Source organism: Coregonus clupeaformis, chromosome 18 (genome assembly GCF_020615455.1).
Source record: "Coregonus clupeaformis isolate EN_2021a chromosome 18, ASM2061545v1, whole genome shotgun sequence".
Lineage (NCBI taxonomy): Eukaryota > Metazoa > Chordata > Actinopteri > Salmoniformes > Salmonidae > Coregonus > Coregonus clupeaformis.
Window position 1 is genome coordinate 4,606,223 of NC_059209.1, and position 17,500 is coordinate 4,623,722.

At 50.1% G+C, this 17,500-nt stretch overlaps 1 protein-coding gene across 1 annotated transcript in view; it reads right to left on the reverse strand.

Moving 5' to 3' along the window:
* Positions 1–17,500, reverse strand: part of LOC121532568 (adhesion G protein-coupled receptor L1) — a 34,990-nt gene that overhangs the window by 11,318 nt on the left and 6,172 nt on the right. Inside the window, exons 6-14 of the mRNA XM_045227040.1 lie at positions 16,186–16,393; positions 15,526–15,637; positions 14,986–15,138; positions 10,709–11,054; positions 10,290–10,586; positions 9,667–9,770; positions 9,203–9,388; positions 2,291–2,329; positions 108–288 (exon numbers count right to left, since the gene is read on the reverse strand). Coding sequence (XP_045082975.1) covers positions 108–288; positions 2,291–2,329; positions 9,203–9,388; positions 9,667–9,770; positions 10,290–10,586; positions 10,709–11,054; positions 14,986–15,138; positions 15,526–15,637; positions 16,186–16,393 — 1,626 coding nt within the window. The remainder of the gene's footprint in view (positions 1–107; positions 289–2,290; positions 2,330–9,202; positions 9,389–9,666; positions 9,771–10,289; positions 10,587–10,708; positions 11,055–14,985; positions 15,139–15,525; positions 15,638–16,185; positions 16,394–17,500) is intronic.

Below are 17,500 nucleotides of genomic sequence, written 5' to 3' on the forward strand. Positions count from 1 at the left end.
CAGAGAGGGACGTCTTTACATTTCAGATTGAACAGATTGCTAAGACACACACCCACACACACACACACATACACACACACACACACACACACATACACCAAACTTACCGACATTGGGGGCCCTGTCGCTGAACCGCCCCTCGTAGATGTTGTTAGCCAATAGGAAGGCTCCTTTCTCCATGGCGTCCAATAGCAGCGAGGCAGAGCGTGATTGGTCAGTGGTCTTCATATCAGCCCAGGAGACTAACGCATCAGGACCCAACAGGTTATCAACTACCTGAACCACGGCCTGTTAGAGAGACACACAAATATATATATAATACTTCACATATATAGAAATATATATCTACATATATATTACATATATACTACACGTACACTACCGGTCAAAAGTTTTAGAACACCTGCTCATTCAAGGGTTTTTCTTTATTTTTTTACTATTTTCTACATTGTAGAATAATAGTGAAGACATCAAAACTATGAAATAACACATATGGAATCATGTAGTAACGAAAAAAGTGTTAAACAAATACAAATATATTTTATATTTTATATTCTTCAAATAGCCACCCTTTGCTTAGATGACAGCTTTGCACACTCTTGGCATTCTCTCAACCAGCTTCATGTGGTAGTCACCTGGAATGCATTTAAATTAACAGGTTGCCTTCTTAAAAGTTAATTTGTGGAAATGATTTCCTTCTTAATGCGTTTGAGCCAATCAGTTGTGTTGTGACAAGGTGGGGGGGTATACAGAAGATAGCCCTATTTGGTAAAAGACCATGTCAATATTATGGCAAGAACAGCTCAAAAAAGCAAAGAGAAACGACAGTCATTCATTACTTTAAGACATGAAGATCAGTCAGTACGGAACATTTCAAGAACTTTGAAAGTTTCTTCAAGTGCAGTCGCAAAAACCATCAAGTGCTATGATGAAACTGGCTCTCATGAGGACCGCCACAGGAATGGATGACCCAGAGTTACCTCTGCTGCAGAGGATAAGTTAATTAGAGTTACCAGCCTCAGAAATTGCAGCTCAAATAAATGCTTCACAGAGTTCAAGTAACAGACACATCTCAACATCAAATGTTCAGAGGAGACTGTGTGAATCAGGCCTTCATGGTCGAATTGCTGCAAAGAAACCACTACTAAAGGACACCAAGAAGTGTCCATTGCTCGTATTTCTTGGCCCAAGCAAGTCTCTTCTTCTTCTTGGTGTCCTTTAGTGTTGAGATGTGTCTGTTACTTGAACTCTGTGAAGCATTTATTTGAGCTGTCTGGGATTTATTTAGAATTCAAGGCACACTTAACCAGCATGGCTACCACAGCATCCTCCAGGCTGTGTAAGGGCTATTTTACCCAGAAGGAGAGTGATGGAGTGCTGCATCAGATGACCTGGCCTCCACAACCCCCAACCTCAACCCAATTGAGATGGTTTGGGATGAGTTGGACAGAAGAGGGAAGGAAAAGCAGCCAACAAGTGCTCAGCATATGTGGGAACTCCTTCAAGACTGTTGGAAAAGGATTCCAGGTGAAGCTGGTTGAGAGAATGCCAAGAGTGTGCAACGCTGTCATTAAGGCAAAGGTTGGCTTTTGAAGAATCTCAAATAAAAAAATATATTTTGATTTGTTTAACACTTTTTTGGTTACTACATGAGTACATATTTGTTATTTCATAGTTTTGATATCTTCACTATTTTTCCAGAATGTGAAAAAATGTAAAAATAAAGAAAAACCCTTGAATGAGTAGGTGTGTTCAAACTTTTGACTGGTACTGTATATACATAACTACAACATATTATGTACATACAAAGCCTCATGAACCAATCACCTGTCCGGAACAGAGAGACACACAAATATATATCACACACGCACATATACTAAATATACTCTACTAAATACACTATACTAAATATACTATACTAAATATACTATACTAAATATATTATATTATACTTAATATACTATACTAAATATGCTATACTAAATATACTATACTAAATATGCTATCCTAAATATACTATACTCAATATACTATACTAAATATACTACACTAATAATGCTATACTAAATGTACTGTACTAAATATACTATACTAAATATGCTATACTAAATATACTAAATATACTGTACTAAATAAACTATACTAAATATACTATACTAAATAGACTATACTAAATATCCTCTACTAAATATACTATACTAAATATATTATACTAAATATACTACACTAAATATCCTATAGTAAATCTACTGTATTAAATCTGTAGTTTATGTAGAGGGTTGTGGTTTACCTGGACATAAGCTCTACAGGTGCGTTCCCTCTTCTGCAGCTGAAGTAGACAGAAACACACATTACTACAACTGTGTGTGTGTGTCTCTGTGTCTGCATGTCTGTGTATGTGTGTCTCTGTGTCTGCATGTCTGTGTATGTGTGTCTCTGTGTCTGCATGTCTGTGTATGTGTGTCTCTGTGTCTGCATGTCTGTGTATGTGTGTCTCTGTGTCTGCATGTCTGTGTATGTGTGTCTCTGTGTCTGCATGTCTGTGTATGTGTGTATCTGTGTCTGCATGTCTGTGTATGTGTGTGTGTCTCTGTGTCTGCATGTCTGTGTATTGTGACGTCACGAGAGGCTACACAGCTTTCAGCGGGATTGCTCAAGTAGTGCAGGGAGACAAGGTTCAAACAAAACAAGGATTTTATTATAGGTCTTGGGAAATTAACGAAAATATAACAAAATTCTGTTCTCTTGTGGCTCTTTAAGGGTTAACAGTTCAGGGATGTCTCTTCCACATCCAAAATCATAATTCTCACTCGCTCAGATAACTTTTCCACAGCCTTACTGTAGTCCACGTTGCAGCTAGTGGCCAACCCAGCAAAAAGTCCTTCCAAATGTCTCTCACGTATTTCCACCGGTGCATATATCCAAAGGTGAGTATTTCCCAAAGGTAAGTATCTCCAAATCCTTATATTCCTCATGGAAGTGGACGTGCAGCACTCTTGTCCTCCAGAGAGCCCAGGTTGGAGACTGTGTCTCTTCACCCCCCACACCCCCCTCAGTGTCTCTTCCCTTCCCAAACCTTCAGCTCATCAGCTCCTGATTTGTTTCAGCTGCGTGGGAAGATTGGCCATAGAGGGGTGGAGTTCCCGACCATACCAGCAGATGGAGCCATAGCTGTCTGGGTTTGCAGCCACCTCAGGGGGATGTAACGTCCCTCCAGGACACAGCCTCTCGTGACATCACACATCCCCCTCCTCGGGACCGACGTCCTCGTCGGGGTAAAGGCAGCGAAGAAGGCATCACGCCGGGAGAGGGCGTCCGCATTGCCGTGGTGCTTGCCAGCCCTGTGGACAACAGAAAAGTTAAACGGTTGCAAGCTCAAAAACCATCTGGTTACTCTACTGTTTGATTCCTTGTTCTTGGCCATCCACTGCAGAGGGGCGTGATCAGATACCACCATGAAACGTCGGCCCAGGAGATAGAACCGAAGGGACTCCAGGGCCCAGACTACAGCCAGACATTCTTTCTCCACCGTTGAATAGTTCTTCTCTCTTGGAAGTAACTTTCTGCTTAGGTAGAGAATGGGATGTTCTTCACCGTCATGTGCCTGGGTGAGGACAGCACCCAGACCCACCTCCGAAGCATCCGCTTGGACAATGAATTCCTTCTTGAAGTCTGGTGCCACCAGGATTGGACTGGAGCAGAGTGCTCGCTTCAGGTTGAGGAAAGCCGCCTCCGCCGCAGGGTTCCACTTCACCATTCGTGAGTGGCGTTTGGTCGTCAGCTCCGTCAACGGTGCAGCTATGGTAGCAAAATCTGCAATAAAGCGTCTATAGTAGCCAGCGAGGCCCAAAAATGACCTTACTTGCTTCTTGGTGATGGGCTGCGGCCAGTCCTGTATGGCCCGCAGTTTGGCTTCCTGTGGTTTGACCAACCCCCGCCCAATGGTGTACCCCAGGTAGTTTGTCTCACTGAAGGCCAGCTTGCACTTCTTCGGGTTTGCCGTGAGCCCTGCTTCCCTGAGCGAATCCAGCACCGCTTGTACCCGGGGTAGGTGGCTGGCCCAATCCGGACTTTGTATAACAACATCATCCAAATAAGCCGCTGCGTACCTCTTGTGGGGGCGCAAGGACTCGATCCATCAGGCGTTGGAACGTGGCAGGTGCCCCGTGGAGACCAAACGGAAGTCGGGTATACTGGTAGAGCCCCTCCGGGGTGGCAAAGGCTGTCTTCTCCTTAGACGCCGGGGTCAGGGGCACCTGCCAGTAGCCTTTTGTGAGATCAAGAGTGGTTAGGAACCGAGCATGCCCCAAGGAGTCTATTAAATCATCGACACGAGGCATTGGGTATGCATCAAATTCAGACACTTCATTCAACTTTCGATAGTCATTACAAAATCGTACTGAACCGTCTGGCTTGGGAACTAGTACGATGGGACTTGCCCAGGCACTGTGGGACTCTTCGATTACTCCCAACTCCCGCATCTTCCTTACCTCCTTCTGTATAACCACTTTACGAGCCTCTGGCACGCGGTACAGCGCTGGTTTACCGTTCGGCCAGGCATGGTGCGGATCTCATGTTGGACCACCTCTGTGTGACCGGGAAGGGAGGAGAAGACATCCTGGTTCTGCTCCACGAGTTCCAGGGCCATCTGTCGTTGATGTGGGGACAGATTTGGACCCAGCTGAACCTCTTCTCGCGCCGGTTCCTTGGTCTCTGTGGGGGTAGACAGCTGAACAGCGCCTCTCTGGTGTGCCACTTCTTTAAAAGGTTAACATGATAAATCTGCTCAGTTTTTCTTTTATCTGGTTGCCTCACCTTGTAGTTTACTTCTCCCATGCGTTCAATGACCTCATATGGTCCTTGCCAGGTTGCCAGGAATTTACACTCCACGGTTGGCACCAGGACCAGCACTCTGTCGCCCGGCTTAAACTCCCTGGGTTGAGCAGATCTGTTGTAGGAGGCTTGCTGTTGCCGCTGACTGGCCTCCAGGTGTTCCCGCATCATGGGATAGATGGCCTTCATTCTCTCCCTCATAGCCCCGACATGGTCGATCAGTGTCCGCTGTTGGCATGGCTGCTCCTCCCAGGCCTCCTTGGCGATGTCGAGCAGTCCTCTGGGTCTGTAGGAAAGCAAGAGCTCAAAGGGTGAAAAACCAGTAGAAGACTGAGGTACCTCTCTCACCGCAAATAATATGTATGGTAACAGCTGATCCCAGTTGCGCCCATCTTCCCCTACCGCTTTCCGCAGCATGGATTTTAGTGTTTTGTTAAAACGTTCGACTAGGCCATCTGTCTGGGGGTGGTAGACCGAGGTTCTCAGCTGTTTGATTTTCAGTAAAGCACAGAGTTCTTTCATCACCCTGGACATGAATGGAGACCCTTGGTCCGTCAATATCTCTTTTGGGATTCCCAGACTAGTTGAGAGACGGAACAGCTCCTTGGCGATTTGTCTGGATGTAGCCTTCCTCAGCGGAATGGCCTCCGGGTACCGGGATGCATAGTCCAGAATGACCAGAATGTATTGATGTCCCCTGGAACTTTTCGGTAAGGGCCCGACTATGTCTAATCCAATCCTCTCAAAAGGAGTTTCGATAATGGGCAAGGGAATGAGCGGGTTTCTATATGTGGGCTTTGGCGCAACCTGCTGACACTCAGGGCAACTACGGCAGTAGTTCTCTATCTCTTTGTGTACTCCTGGCCAAAAGAAACGTTGCATGATTCTTTCCTTAGTCTTCTCTACCCCCAAGTGGGCCCCTAGCGGGTGTGTGTGTGCTAGGTTGAGTACTGTGGCCCGATAGGGCTGTGGCACGAGGAGCTGTTCATGCACTTCATCATGTTTCTTGACTATCTGATATACTAACCCCCGGTTTACTGCGAAATGGGGGTAAGTAGGGTTTGTCTTATCACCTAACACTACACCTTCTAATACCTGCACATTTCTTAAGGCATTTGCAAGAGTAGGATCTTGTAATTGAGCCGTACCATACTGGCCTGTGAGAGGGGGAAGCTCTTGGGTGCCTGGGACGTCTTCTTCACTGGAGAACGGAGCACTTTCCTGGGCTGCGTTCTCTTCTCCCGTATCCGGACCAGTCTCGGTGTCGGTCTGGGCACCTGCCATCCCTATCAGAGCCCGGGGCGGGAGTGAGTAACTCGGAGGATTGCACCGGAGCCTTCCCAGGATGAGTCTTGCCTCTCCGTTTCCGAGGTACTCGGGTTATCCTCTCCTGAGACTCTCTCCAGAGTGGGTAAAAGGCTGGGCAGTCTCGTCCAATTAGGACAGGGACGGGGAGGGAATCAACCACCCCCGCCGTCGTGTGTATGGTTCCCCGTGTGCTGGTCATTGTAAGTTCAGTAATGGGGTATTCTCTGGTGTCCCCATGGACACAGGAAACTGGGAGGACTTTCCCGGGGTCAGACACGTTGGGCCCACCAAATCCTTACGCACCAGGGTGGCCCGCCTACCAGAATCCAGTAAGGCCTCCACATCATGGTGATTCACAGTTACCGGGCAGGTGGGGGGGTCGATCTGGGCCGCCATCTACGACTCCCAAGAGCGAGGCAAAACGGTGTGTGGGTGCTGAGCTGGAGGACTCCGCAGTGGGCATAGGTTCATCGGCTGGTTTCCCACACTGCCAGGAGATATGTCCCATCTCCCCACACCGGTAACACTGTCGAGTTTCCCCCTCCTGGTGTACTCTTCTTGGACCCGCCTGGTTTCTGGCTCCCCCTGGAGCCGGGATAAGTCCTGACGTGGCTGGGTTCGAGACCTTGGGGGTCCTTTGGACGGGTTCTTCCCATTTGTGGTGGGGCCGCACTCCTGGGGTCTTTTCGGGAAGCATTCAGCATCTCCGCTGTGGCCTGGTACTTTTCCACAGCTTCCACGGTCAGATCAGCCGTGGTCAAGGCCTGTTGACTGATGACCCGTTTTGCCTCATAAGGCAGGGCGCGTAGGTAACGATCCACCACAACGGCCTCCACCACCGCCGCTGCTGTATTCCTCTGCGGATCCAGCCATTTCCTTGCGATTCGGACAAGTTCATGCATCTGCGCCCGAGGAGGTTGGTCTGGTTGGAAGGTCCAGCTGTGAAAGCGCTGGGCCATACCAAACTTTGTGAGTCCATATCTGCTGAGGATCTCAGACTTCAGGGCATCATAGTCAGTAACCTGGTCAGGGCCCAGGTCCCGGACAGCATTCAGCGATTCCCCGGTTAGAAAGGGGGCTAACAGACCAACCCACTGTTGCTTGGGCCAGGCTTCCCTAGTGGCCGTGGCCTCAAATGCATGCAGGTATGCCTCAATGTCATCGGTAGCTCCCATCTTAGATATAAAGTCACTTGCCTTTATGGGGCGGGTATTTTGGACAACCCTCTGTCTCTGCAACTGCAATTCCTCTGCCTTCAGAAGGTTGGCTTTCTTTTGCTCCTCCAAGAGAGCCACGTTTGCTTGCATCTGGGCGTGCTGGCCAGCAACAAGGGCTTTCAATATGTCCTCCATTTCAGTCGGCGGGGAGCCTACGGCCAACTTGGAAAACTGGGTGATCAAACCTTCGGTATCCTCCTCTGACATGCACTATTAACGCTTGAGCGTGCCCGTATTCTCCACCATCTGTGACGTCACGAGAGGCTACACAGCTTTCAGCGGGATTGCTCAAGTAGTGCAGGGAGACAAGGTTCAAACAAAACAAGGATTTTATTATAGGTCTTGGGAAATTAACGAAAATATAACAAAATTCTGTTCTCTTGTGGCTCTTTAAGGGTTAACAGTTCAGGGATGTCTCTTCCACATCCAAAATCATAATTCTCACTCGCTCAGATAACTTTTCCACAGCCTTACTGTAGTCCACGTTGCAGCTAGTGGCCAACCCAGCAAAAAAGTCCTTCCAAATGTCTCTCACGTATTTCCACCGGTGCATATATCCAAAGGTGAGTATTTCCCAAAGGTAAGTATCTCCAAATCCTTATATTCCTCATGGAAGTGGACGTGCAGCACTCTTGTCCTCCAGAGAGCCCAGGTTGGAGACTGTGTCTCTTCACCCCCCACACCCCCCTCAGTGTCTCTTCCCTTCCCAAACCTTCAGCTCATCAGCTCCTGATTTGTTTCAGCTGCGTGGGAAGATTGGCCATAGAGGGGTGGAGTTCCCGACCATACCAGCAGATGGAGCCATAGCTGTCTGGGTTTGCAGCCACCTCAGGGGGATGTAACGTCCCTCCAGGACACAGCCTCTCGTGACATCACAGTATGTGTGTGTGTCTCTGTGTCTGCATGTCTGTGTATGTGTGTGTGTCTCTGTGTCTGCATGTCTGTGTATGTGTGTGTCTCTGTGTCTGCATGTCTGTGTATGTGTGTCTCTGTGTCTGCATGTCTGTGTATGTGTGTGTCTCTGTGTCTGCATGTCTGTGTATGTGTGTGTTTCTGTGTCTGCATGTCTGTGTGTGTGTGTGTCTCTGTGTCTGCATGTCTGTGTATGTGTGTCTCTGTGTCTGCATGTCTGTGTATGTGTGTCTTTGTGTCTGCATGTCTGTGTATGTGTGTCTCTGTGTCTGCATGTCTGTGTATGTGTGTCTCTGTGTCTGCATGTCTGTGTATGTGTGTGTTTCTGTGTCTGCATGTCTGTGTATGTGTGTCTCTGTGTCTGCATGTCTGTGTTTGTGTGTGTGTCTCTGTGTCTGCATGTCTGTGTATGTGTGTGTCTCTGTGTCTGCATGTCTGTGTATGTGTGTGTTTCTGTGTCTGCATGTCTGTGTATGTGTGTCTCTGTGTCTGCATGTCTGTGTATGTGTGTCTCTGTGTCTGCATGTCTGTGTATGTGTGTGTCTCTGTGTCTGCATGTCTGTGTATGTGTGTGTGTCTCTGTGTCTGCATGTCTGTGTATGTGTGTGTGCGTGGTTGTATGCGTCTGCCTGCCTGTGTGTGTCTCAGCCTGTGTGTATACCTTGTTGTAGTGTGTGTGTGCGTGTGTGTACCTTGTTGTAGTGTGTGTGTGTGCACCATGTTTGAGTGTGTGTGTGTGTGTTTGTATACCTTGTTGTAGTGTGTGTGTGTACCTTGTTGTAGTGTGTGTGTGTACCTTGTTGTAGTGTGTGTGTGTGTGTGTGTGCACCATGTTTGAGTGTGTGTGTGTGTGTGTTTGTGTACCATGTTGTAGTGTGTTTGTGTGTGTGCACCATGTTTGAGTGTGTGTGTGTGTGTGTGTGTGTGTGTACCTTGTTGTAGTTACGTGCAGCAGACTCCTTGTTAGCTGGTCGTAGGGCCTGAAGCTGAGAATCCAGGATGTCCAACAGCTGCTCTAGAAGTTTGACTGACATGCTGACATCACCGGCGTAGACCCGCCCCCTCGTCAGGTTTACTAACTCACCAGCGATGTTAGCTGCATTCTCCCCACTCTTTATCTAGAGGAAGGAGGGGGGAGGGAGGGGGGAGGGAGGGGGAGGAATATATGGTAATGTTCAAGTTATGTTATGTTATGCTGCCCACTGATGATCTTTGTGTGTGTAAGTATCTGCCCGTCCGTCCGTCTTTGCGTGCGTATGTGTGTGTTCCCGTCCATGTCCTTCCGTGTGTGTACACGTGTGTGTGTGTGCATATGCATGATATGCGTGTGCACGTGTCCATTTGTGTCCGTCCGTGTGTGTGTCCATGTCCTTCCATCCGTGTGTGTGTGACTGACCTTCTGTGCTATCTGACTGACCCAGGGGGAGGTACAGTTACTGAGGTCAGGCCCTCTGGAGTTCCATGTTACCGGGGACAACACACACTGGTACGATGCTATACCTGGTGGAGGGGGGAGAGGAGGAGGAGGAGGAGGAGGAGGAGGAAGGTGGAGGGCGAGAGGAGGGTGGGGGGAGAGAGGGGGAGAGGGAGAAAGGGATGGAGGGGTGGAGGAAGGGAGGAAGAGAGAGACAGACACACATCAAAACATAATTTGCATACAGAATGCTCTCACTCTACAATCTCTCTCTCTCTCTCTCTACCCCTCTCTCTCTCTCTCTCTCTCTCTCTCTCTCTCTCTCCCTCTCTCTCTCTACCCCTCTCCCCCTCTCTCTCTCTCGCTCTCTCTTTCACTCTCTCGCTACCCCTCTCTCTCTCTCTCTCTCTCTCTCTCTCTTTCCTTCTTTCCCCCTCTCCCCCTCTCTCTCTCTCGCTCTCTCGTTCACTCTCTCTCTACCTCTCTCTCCCTCTCCCTCTCTCTCCCACATGCCAGTTCAGAGAGGGGACACCAGACTACCATTTCACTGAGAGACACACACACACAAACAAACCCCCACTCCCCCCCCACACACACACACTCACCCAGTGATCCTTTGGGACATGGTCTCTCCACTGTCTCTCCTTTAGGTGTAGGGGGCCACTGTACCCCTCTAGTCACCCTCCCCTCACACATCCCAACCTGCCCCCCCTGGGACCCTCCCGGGGCGATGGGGGCACGGTGGGGGGGCCGGGGGGTCAGCGGGACCATGGCCGTGATTGGCCGCAGGTCAGGACTCCGGTTGATGACCCCGATGGGGTTGGAGGCCGAAGGTCGAACTGGGGTCAGCGCTACAGTGGCTGTGTAGGACCTCACTGTAGTCATCAGAGATGAGAGAGGACCTGGAGGAGAGGAGAGAGGCATTTTATGATTCATTCCAATGTTCACTCATTTCATTCTGGTTATTAACCCCCCCCCCCCACATGCACACACACACACACTGCCCTCCCCACGTCACACACACCTTTGGTAGGCTGGGGCGGTCTGAACTGCAGAGGGTATCTCAGCACGTAGTAGTTATTCCACACATACAGCTGGTTGTCCCGTGGGTTGTAGTCTATAGATGATATATACTGGTAGGGGTTAGGGAAGGGGATTTGGACCGGCACCTCTCGCCCTCTACTGGTGTCAAATGCATATAACACCATATCCCCTCCACCTCCTCCTCCTCTGTCCGTCTGTCCCTCGTCGTCTTGGAAGACGGATCGCACCGCGTATAGGACACCGCACGCCATGAAGGCGTTGCTCGCCCCGCGCTTGTCGAAGCTGGTCGCCCACGTGCCCTCGAAACGCAGGGTGTAAGGGTTTACCTGGAGGAGAGGAGAGGAGAGAGAGAGAGAGGGGGAGAGAGAGAGAGAGAGAGAGAGAGAGAGAGAGAGAGAGAGAGAGAGAGAGAGAGAGAGAGAGAGAGAGAGAGAGAGAGAGAGAGAGAGAGAGAGAGAGAGAGAGAGAGAGAGAGAGATGGATGGATGGATGGAGAGGGGGAGAGGGAGAGAGAAAGGGAGAGAGAGAGGGGGAGAGAGAGGGGGAGAGGGAGAGGGAGAGGGAGAGGGAGAGGGAGAGGGAGAGGGAGAGGGAGAGGGAGAGGGAGAGAGAGACAGAGAGAGAGAGAGAGAGAGAGAGAGAGAGAGAGAGAGAGAGAGAGAGAGGGAGAGGGAGAGGGAGAGGGAGAGGGAGAGGGAGAGGGAGAGAGAGATAGAGAGAGAGAGAGATGGAGATAGATAGAGAGAGAGGGAGAGAGAGAGAGAGAGAGAGAGAGAGAGAGAGAGAGAGAGAGAGAGAGAGAGAGAGAGAGAGAGAGAGAGAGAGAGAGGAGAGAGAGAGAGAGAGAGAGAGAGAGAGAGAGAGAGAGAGAGAGAGAGAGAGAGAGAGAGAGATAGGGAGGGAGGGAGAGGGAGAGAGAGAGGGGGAGAGGGAGAGAGAGGGGGAGAGGGAGAGAGTGAGGGGGAGAGGGAGATAGAGAGAGAGAGAGAGAGAGATAAAGAGAGAGAGAGCGAGAGAGAGAGAGGGGGGAGAGAGAAAGAGTCAATTCTAAAAGCTTTAACAAGAGCCAGATATTTTGTTACATTCGAAAAAATTTAGTAAAATATACTGTGTCTGTAAATTGTATATATTATACAAGGCAGGCAATACGCTTGACCTCATCTTTACTAGATGCTGTTCTTCTACTAATCTCACTGCAACTCCCCTCCAAGTCTCCGACCACTACTTTGTATCCTTTTCTCTCTCCCTTTCCTCCAACACTACTCACTCTGCCCCTACACAGATGGTAATGCGCCGTCGCAACCTTCGCTCTCTCTCTCCCGCTACTCTCTCCTCTTCCATCCTATCATCTCTTCCCTCTGCTCAAACCTTCTCCCTCCAATCTCCTGATTCTGCCTCCTCAACCCTCCTCTCCTCCCTTTCTGCATCCTTTGACTCTCTATGTCCCCTATCCTCCCGGCCGGCTCGGTCCTCCCCTCCAGCTCCGTTGCTTGATGACTCATTGCGAGCTCACAGAACAGAGCTCCGGGCAGCTGAGCGGAAATTGAAGAAAACTAGACTCCCTGCAGACCTGGCATCTTTTCACTCCCTCCTCTCTACATTTTCTTCATCTGTTTCTGCTGCTAAGGCCACTTTCTACCACTCTAAATTCCAAGCATCCGCCTCTAACCCTAGGAAGCTCTTTGCCACATTCTCCTCCCTGCTGAATCCCCCCCCCCCCCCTCCCTCTCTGTGGATGACTTCGTCAACCATTTTGAAAAGAAGGTTGACGACATCCGATCCTCGTTTGTTAAGTCAAATGACACTGCTGGTCCTGCTCACACTGCCCTACCCTATGCTTTGACTTCTTTCTCCCCTCTCTCTCCAGATAAAATCTTGCGACTTGTGACGGCAGGCCGCCCAACAACCTGCCCGCTTGACCCTATCCCCTCCTCTCTTCTCCAGACATCTCCGGTGACCTTCTCCCTTACCTCACCTCGCTGATCAACTCATCCTTGACCGCTGGCTATGTCCCTTCCGTCTTCAAGAGAGCGAGAGTTGCACCCCTTCTCAAAAAACCAACACTCGATCCCTCTGATGTCAACAACTACAGACCAGTATCCCTTCTTTCTTTTCTCTCCAAAACTATTGAGCGTGCCGTCTTTAGCCAACTCTCTTGCTATCTCTCTCAGAATTACCTTCTTGATCCAAACCAGTCAGGTTTCAAGACTGGTCATTCAACTGAGACTGCTCTTCTCTGTGTCACAGAGGCTCTCCGCACTGCTAAAGCTAACTCTCTCTCCTCTGCTCTTGTCCTTCTAGACCTGTCTGCTGCCTTTGATACTGTGAACCATCAGATCCTCCTCTCCACCCTCTCCGAGCTGGGCATCTCCGGCGCGGCTCACTCTTGGATTGCGTCCTACCTGACCGGTCGCTCCTACCAAGTGGCGTGGCGAGAAGCTGTCTCCGCACCACGTGCTCTCACCACTGGTGTCCCCCAGGGCTCAGTTCTAGGCCCTCTCCTATTCTCGCTATACACCAAGTCACTTGGCTCTGTCATATCCTCACATGGCCTCTCCTATCATTGCTACGCTGACGACACACAACTAATCTTCTCCTTTCCCCCTTCTGATAACCAGGTGGCGAATCGCATTACTGCATGTCTGGCAGACATATCAGTATGGATGACGGATCACCACCTAAAGCTGAACCTCGGCAAGACGGAGCTGCTCTTCCTCCCGGGGAAGGACTGCCCGTTCCATGATCTTGCCATCACGGTTGACAACTCCGTTGTGTCCTCCTCCCAGAGTGCGAAGAGCCTTGGCGTGACCCTGGACAACACCCTGTCGTTCTCCGCTAACATCAAGGCGGTGACCCGATCCTGTAGGTTCATGCTCTACAACATTCGGAGAGTACGACCCTGCCTTACACAGGAAGCGGCACAGGTCCTAATCCAGGCACTTGTCATCTCCCGTCTGGATTACTGCAACTCGCTGTTGGCTGGGCTCCCTGCCTGTGCCATTAAACCCCTACAACTCATCCAGAATGCCGTAGCCCGTCTGGTGTTCAACCTTCCCAAGTTCTCTCATGTCACCCCGCTCCTCCGCACACTCCACTGGCTTCCAGTTGAAGCTCGCATCTGCTACAAGACCATGGTGCTTGCCTACGGAGCTGTGAGGGGAATGGCACCTCTGTACCTTCAGGCTCTGATCAGTCCCTACACCCAAACGAGGGCACTGCGTTCATCCACCTCTGGCCTGCTGGCTCCCCTACCTCTGCGGAAGCATAGTTCCCGCTCAGCCCAGTCAAAACTGTTCGCTGCTCTGGCACCCCAATGGTGGAACAAGCTCCCTCACGACGCCAGGACAGCGGAGTCACTCACCACCTTCCGGAGACATTTGAAACCCCACCTCTTTAAGGAATACCTGGGATAGGATAAAGTAATCCTTCTACCCGTACTTTTTCGTACTGGTCCCCCATGGGAATCGAACCCACAACCCTAGCATTACAAGCGCCAAGCTCTACCAACTGAGCCAACTCTACCATCAGCACAAACCACTTGATGTCTCAATGTACTCAATTACTGTATTGTGCATTGTTTTTCTTCATGGTGATGGAAAGTCTACAGGTAAAAACCTAGATGACCAGCCTATGTACAATACAGTAATGTACATTTACTTTAAGTGGTTTGTAAGGTTGTTAAATAAATACTGCACAACAAGTGGTTGTTTTCCATGTCATTTGATCAATAAAAATACTTAATTGGATGTAAATGTTTGAGGACAGGGTTTTGTTCTTTCTGGATTCCATTAGATTGACAATCACAGAGAAAGGGACAGAGCAACAACTCTTACAATTCCAACTATTGAATCCTGCGAGATACTGTTCCTAATTATCCCTTTATTTATTACACAACTACCTTTTTTGCCAAAGCGGAGATGCTGAAAAAAAGTTTTTGCCCGCACTACAGACGTCTATATCGGACCGCTAAATACTAGTAAAGGCCCAGTGTACATTTGTGAGGAAAAAAACACATATTTTTATTTTTTTCCGATTTTTCCAGGGGGTGCTGCAGCACCCTCAGCACCACTACTTCCTGCAGCACCCTCAGCACAACTACTTTCTGCTTCCTACTTCCTACTTCCTCTGTAGAAGCCCAAATCTATCTGCAATATTAAAGCTGATCTTCCTCATAAAAAAAGTATAATATTAAAGAGAAAAAAAAACATTTAGGTAAAATTCATTCCTCCCTCCAATCCATCCATTCTTCTCTCTCACCTGACTGACAACTATGCGTCCGTTGTTGGCTTCAGTTGAGTAGATGACCCACAGTCCGTTCTCGTCCACAGCGAGGTCGATATCGCTCTTCCCGCCCCACCGATATGGCGAAGTGTCGTGGTAGTTAGCATTCAACACCACCGCCTCGCCACTCTTGATAGAGAGAGAGAGAGAGAGAGCGAGAGAATGATTTATTTACATTTTAATAAGGCGACATTACATCTTATCAATCGCAGCTGATGTTGTATTTACAATTGTCATAAATACACAACACACAAGAAATCCATCGACACAATAAAAATCAAATGTAAAATAATTATTTTCTGGAAAAACCATCAGTGCTGTGAATGATTGGGGTCAATTCAGAAAGTAATCAAAATTCCAATTCCATATGTTCCTCATTGAAAAGCATTGAAGACTTGACATTGGAATTGGAATTTCAGTGTACTTCCTGAACTGACTGAAATTTAAATGGGATTGACCTCAACCCTGGTGCTGTGGGTAAGGTGATACAGATCTCAGGTAAAGGTCAGAGGTCACCTTAATGCGCGTGCGGAGGTCGTACTTGACCAGGTTGCGTGTGCGTTCCTTGTTGTAGAACACTGCTCCATCGTAGACCACGAAGCCTGTACCGTCGACGCGGTTTGGCAGCCTGCCGGGACGGAGACAGGGCGTAAGGATGACTTAGAGAGGACATAGCACGGATACAGAGAGGACGTAGAGAGGACATAGAGCATATATACATGGAAATGAACTGTTAGCTAAATCTGGTGCAATGCATCATTTCTCTGTGTTCTGAGACTTCTGTTATTGTTGTTCATTGTCCCTGTCCAAATAAACTGGTATTGTGGTACATAGTCCCTGTCCAAATAAGCTGGCATTGTGGTACATTGTCTCTGTCAAAATAAACTGGAATTGTGGTACATTTTCCCTGTCCAAATAAACTTGTATTGTTGTTCATTGTCTCTCTTTCTTTCTCTCTCTCTCTCGCCTCTCTCTCTCTCTCTCTCTCTCTCTCTCTCTCTCTCTCTCTCTGTTTCTCTCTCTGTATTTCACTCTCTCTCTGTCTCGCTCTCTCAATCTCTCAATGTCTCTCTCTCTCTCACACACTCCCTCTCTCTCACTCCCTCTCAATCTCTCTAAATGTATCTCTCTATCTCATACACATACTTGACACACACACACACCCCCCTCTCTCACTTGTAAGTGGTGGTGACTCTGTTCTGCCTGTAGTCGTCCCATGAAGCGTACTCATACAGAACTTCCGTCCTATAGGGTGTCCAGGGCATGACATACAGCCTATCAGCAGCCTGCAACGGGTCCTTACACCACGCCCCCGACTGATGCTCCGCCTCCAATAAGGAAGTAGCCGGTTGAACGCTCAGAAGAGAACCAGGACACACAAAGACTGGAGAGGAAGAGAGTGGAGAGGGGGAGGGGGGAGAGAGGGGAGGAGACGAGGGGGAGGTGGGGGCGAGGGGGAGAGAGGGGAGGAGACGAGGGTGAGGAGGGATGGGGAGAGAGGGGAGGAGACGAGGGTGATGAGGGATGGGGAGGGATGGGGAGGGGAGGAGACGAGGGTGAGGAGGGATGGGGAGAGGGGAGGAGACGAGGGTGAGGAGGGATGGGGGGAGGGGAGGAGACGAGGGTGAGGAGGGATGGGGAGGGGAGGAGACAAGGGTGAGGAGGGATGGGGAGAGGGGAGGAGACGAGGGTGAGGAGGGATTGGACGAGGGGAGGAGACGAGGGTGAGGAGGGATGGGGGAGGGAGGAGACAAGGGTGAGGAGGAATGAGGAGAGAGGAGGAGACGAGGGTGAGGAGGGATTGGGAGAGGGGAGGAGACGAGGGTGAGGAGGGATGGGGAGAGGGGAGGAGACGAGGGTGAGGAGGGATTGGGAGAGGGGAGGAGACGAGGGTGAGGAGGGATGGGGGAGGGGAGGAGACAAGGGTGAGGAGGGATTGGGAGGGGAGGAGACGAGGGTGAGGAGGGATGGGGGAGGGGAGGAGACGAGGGTGAGGAGGGATGGGGGAGGGGAGGAGACGAGGGTGAGGATGGATTGGAAGAGGGGAGGAGACGAGGGTGAGGAGGGATGGGGGAGGGGAGGAGACAAGGGTGAGGAGGGATTGGGGAGGGGAGGAGACGAGGGTGAGGAGGGATGGGGAGAGGGGAGGAGACGAGGGTGAGGAGGGATGGGGGAGGGGAGGAGACGAGGGTGAGGAGGGATTGGAAGAGGGGAGGAGACGAGGGTGAGGAGGGATGGGGGAGGGGAGGAGACAAGGGTGAGGAGGGATTGGGAGGGGAGGAGACGAGGGTGAGGACGGATGGGGGAGGGGAGGAGACGAGGATGAGGAGGGATGGGGAGAGGGGAGGAGACGAGGGTGAGGAGGGATTGGGAGAGGGGAGGAGACGAGGGTGAGGAGGGATGGGGAGAGGGGAGGAGACGAGGGTGAGGAGGGATTGGGAGAGGGGAGGAGACGAGGGTGAGGAGGGATGGGAGAGGGGAGGAGACGAGG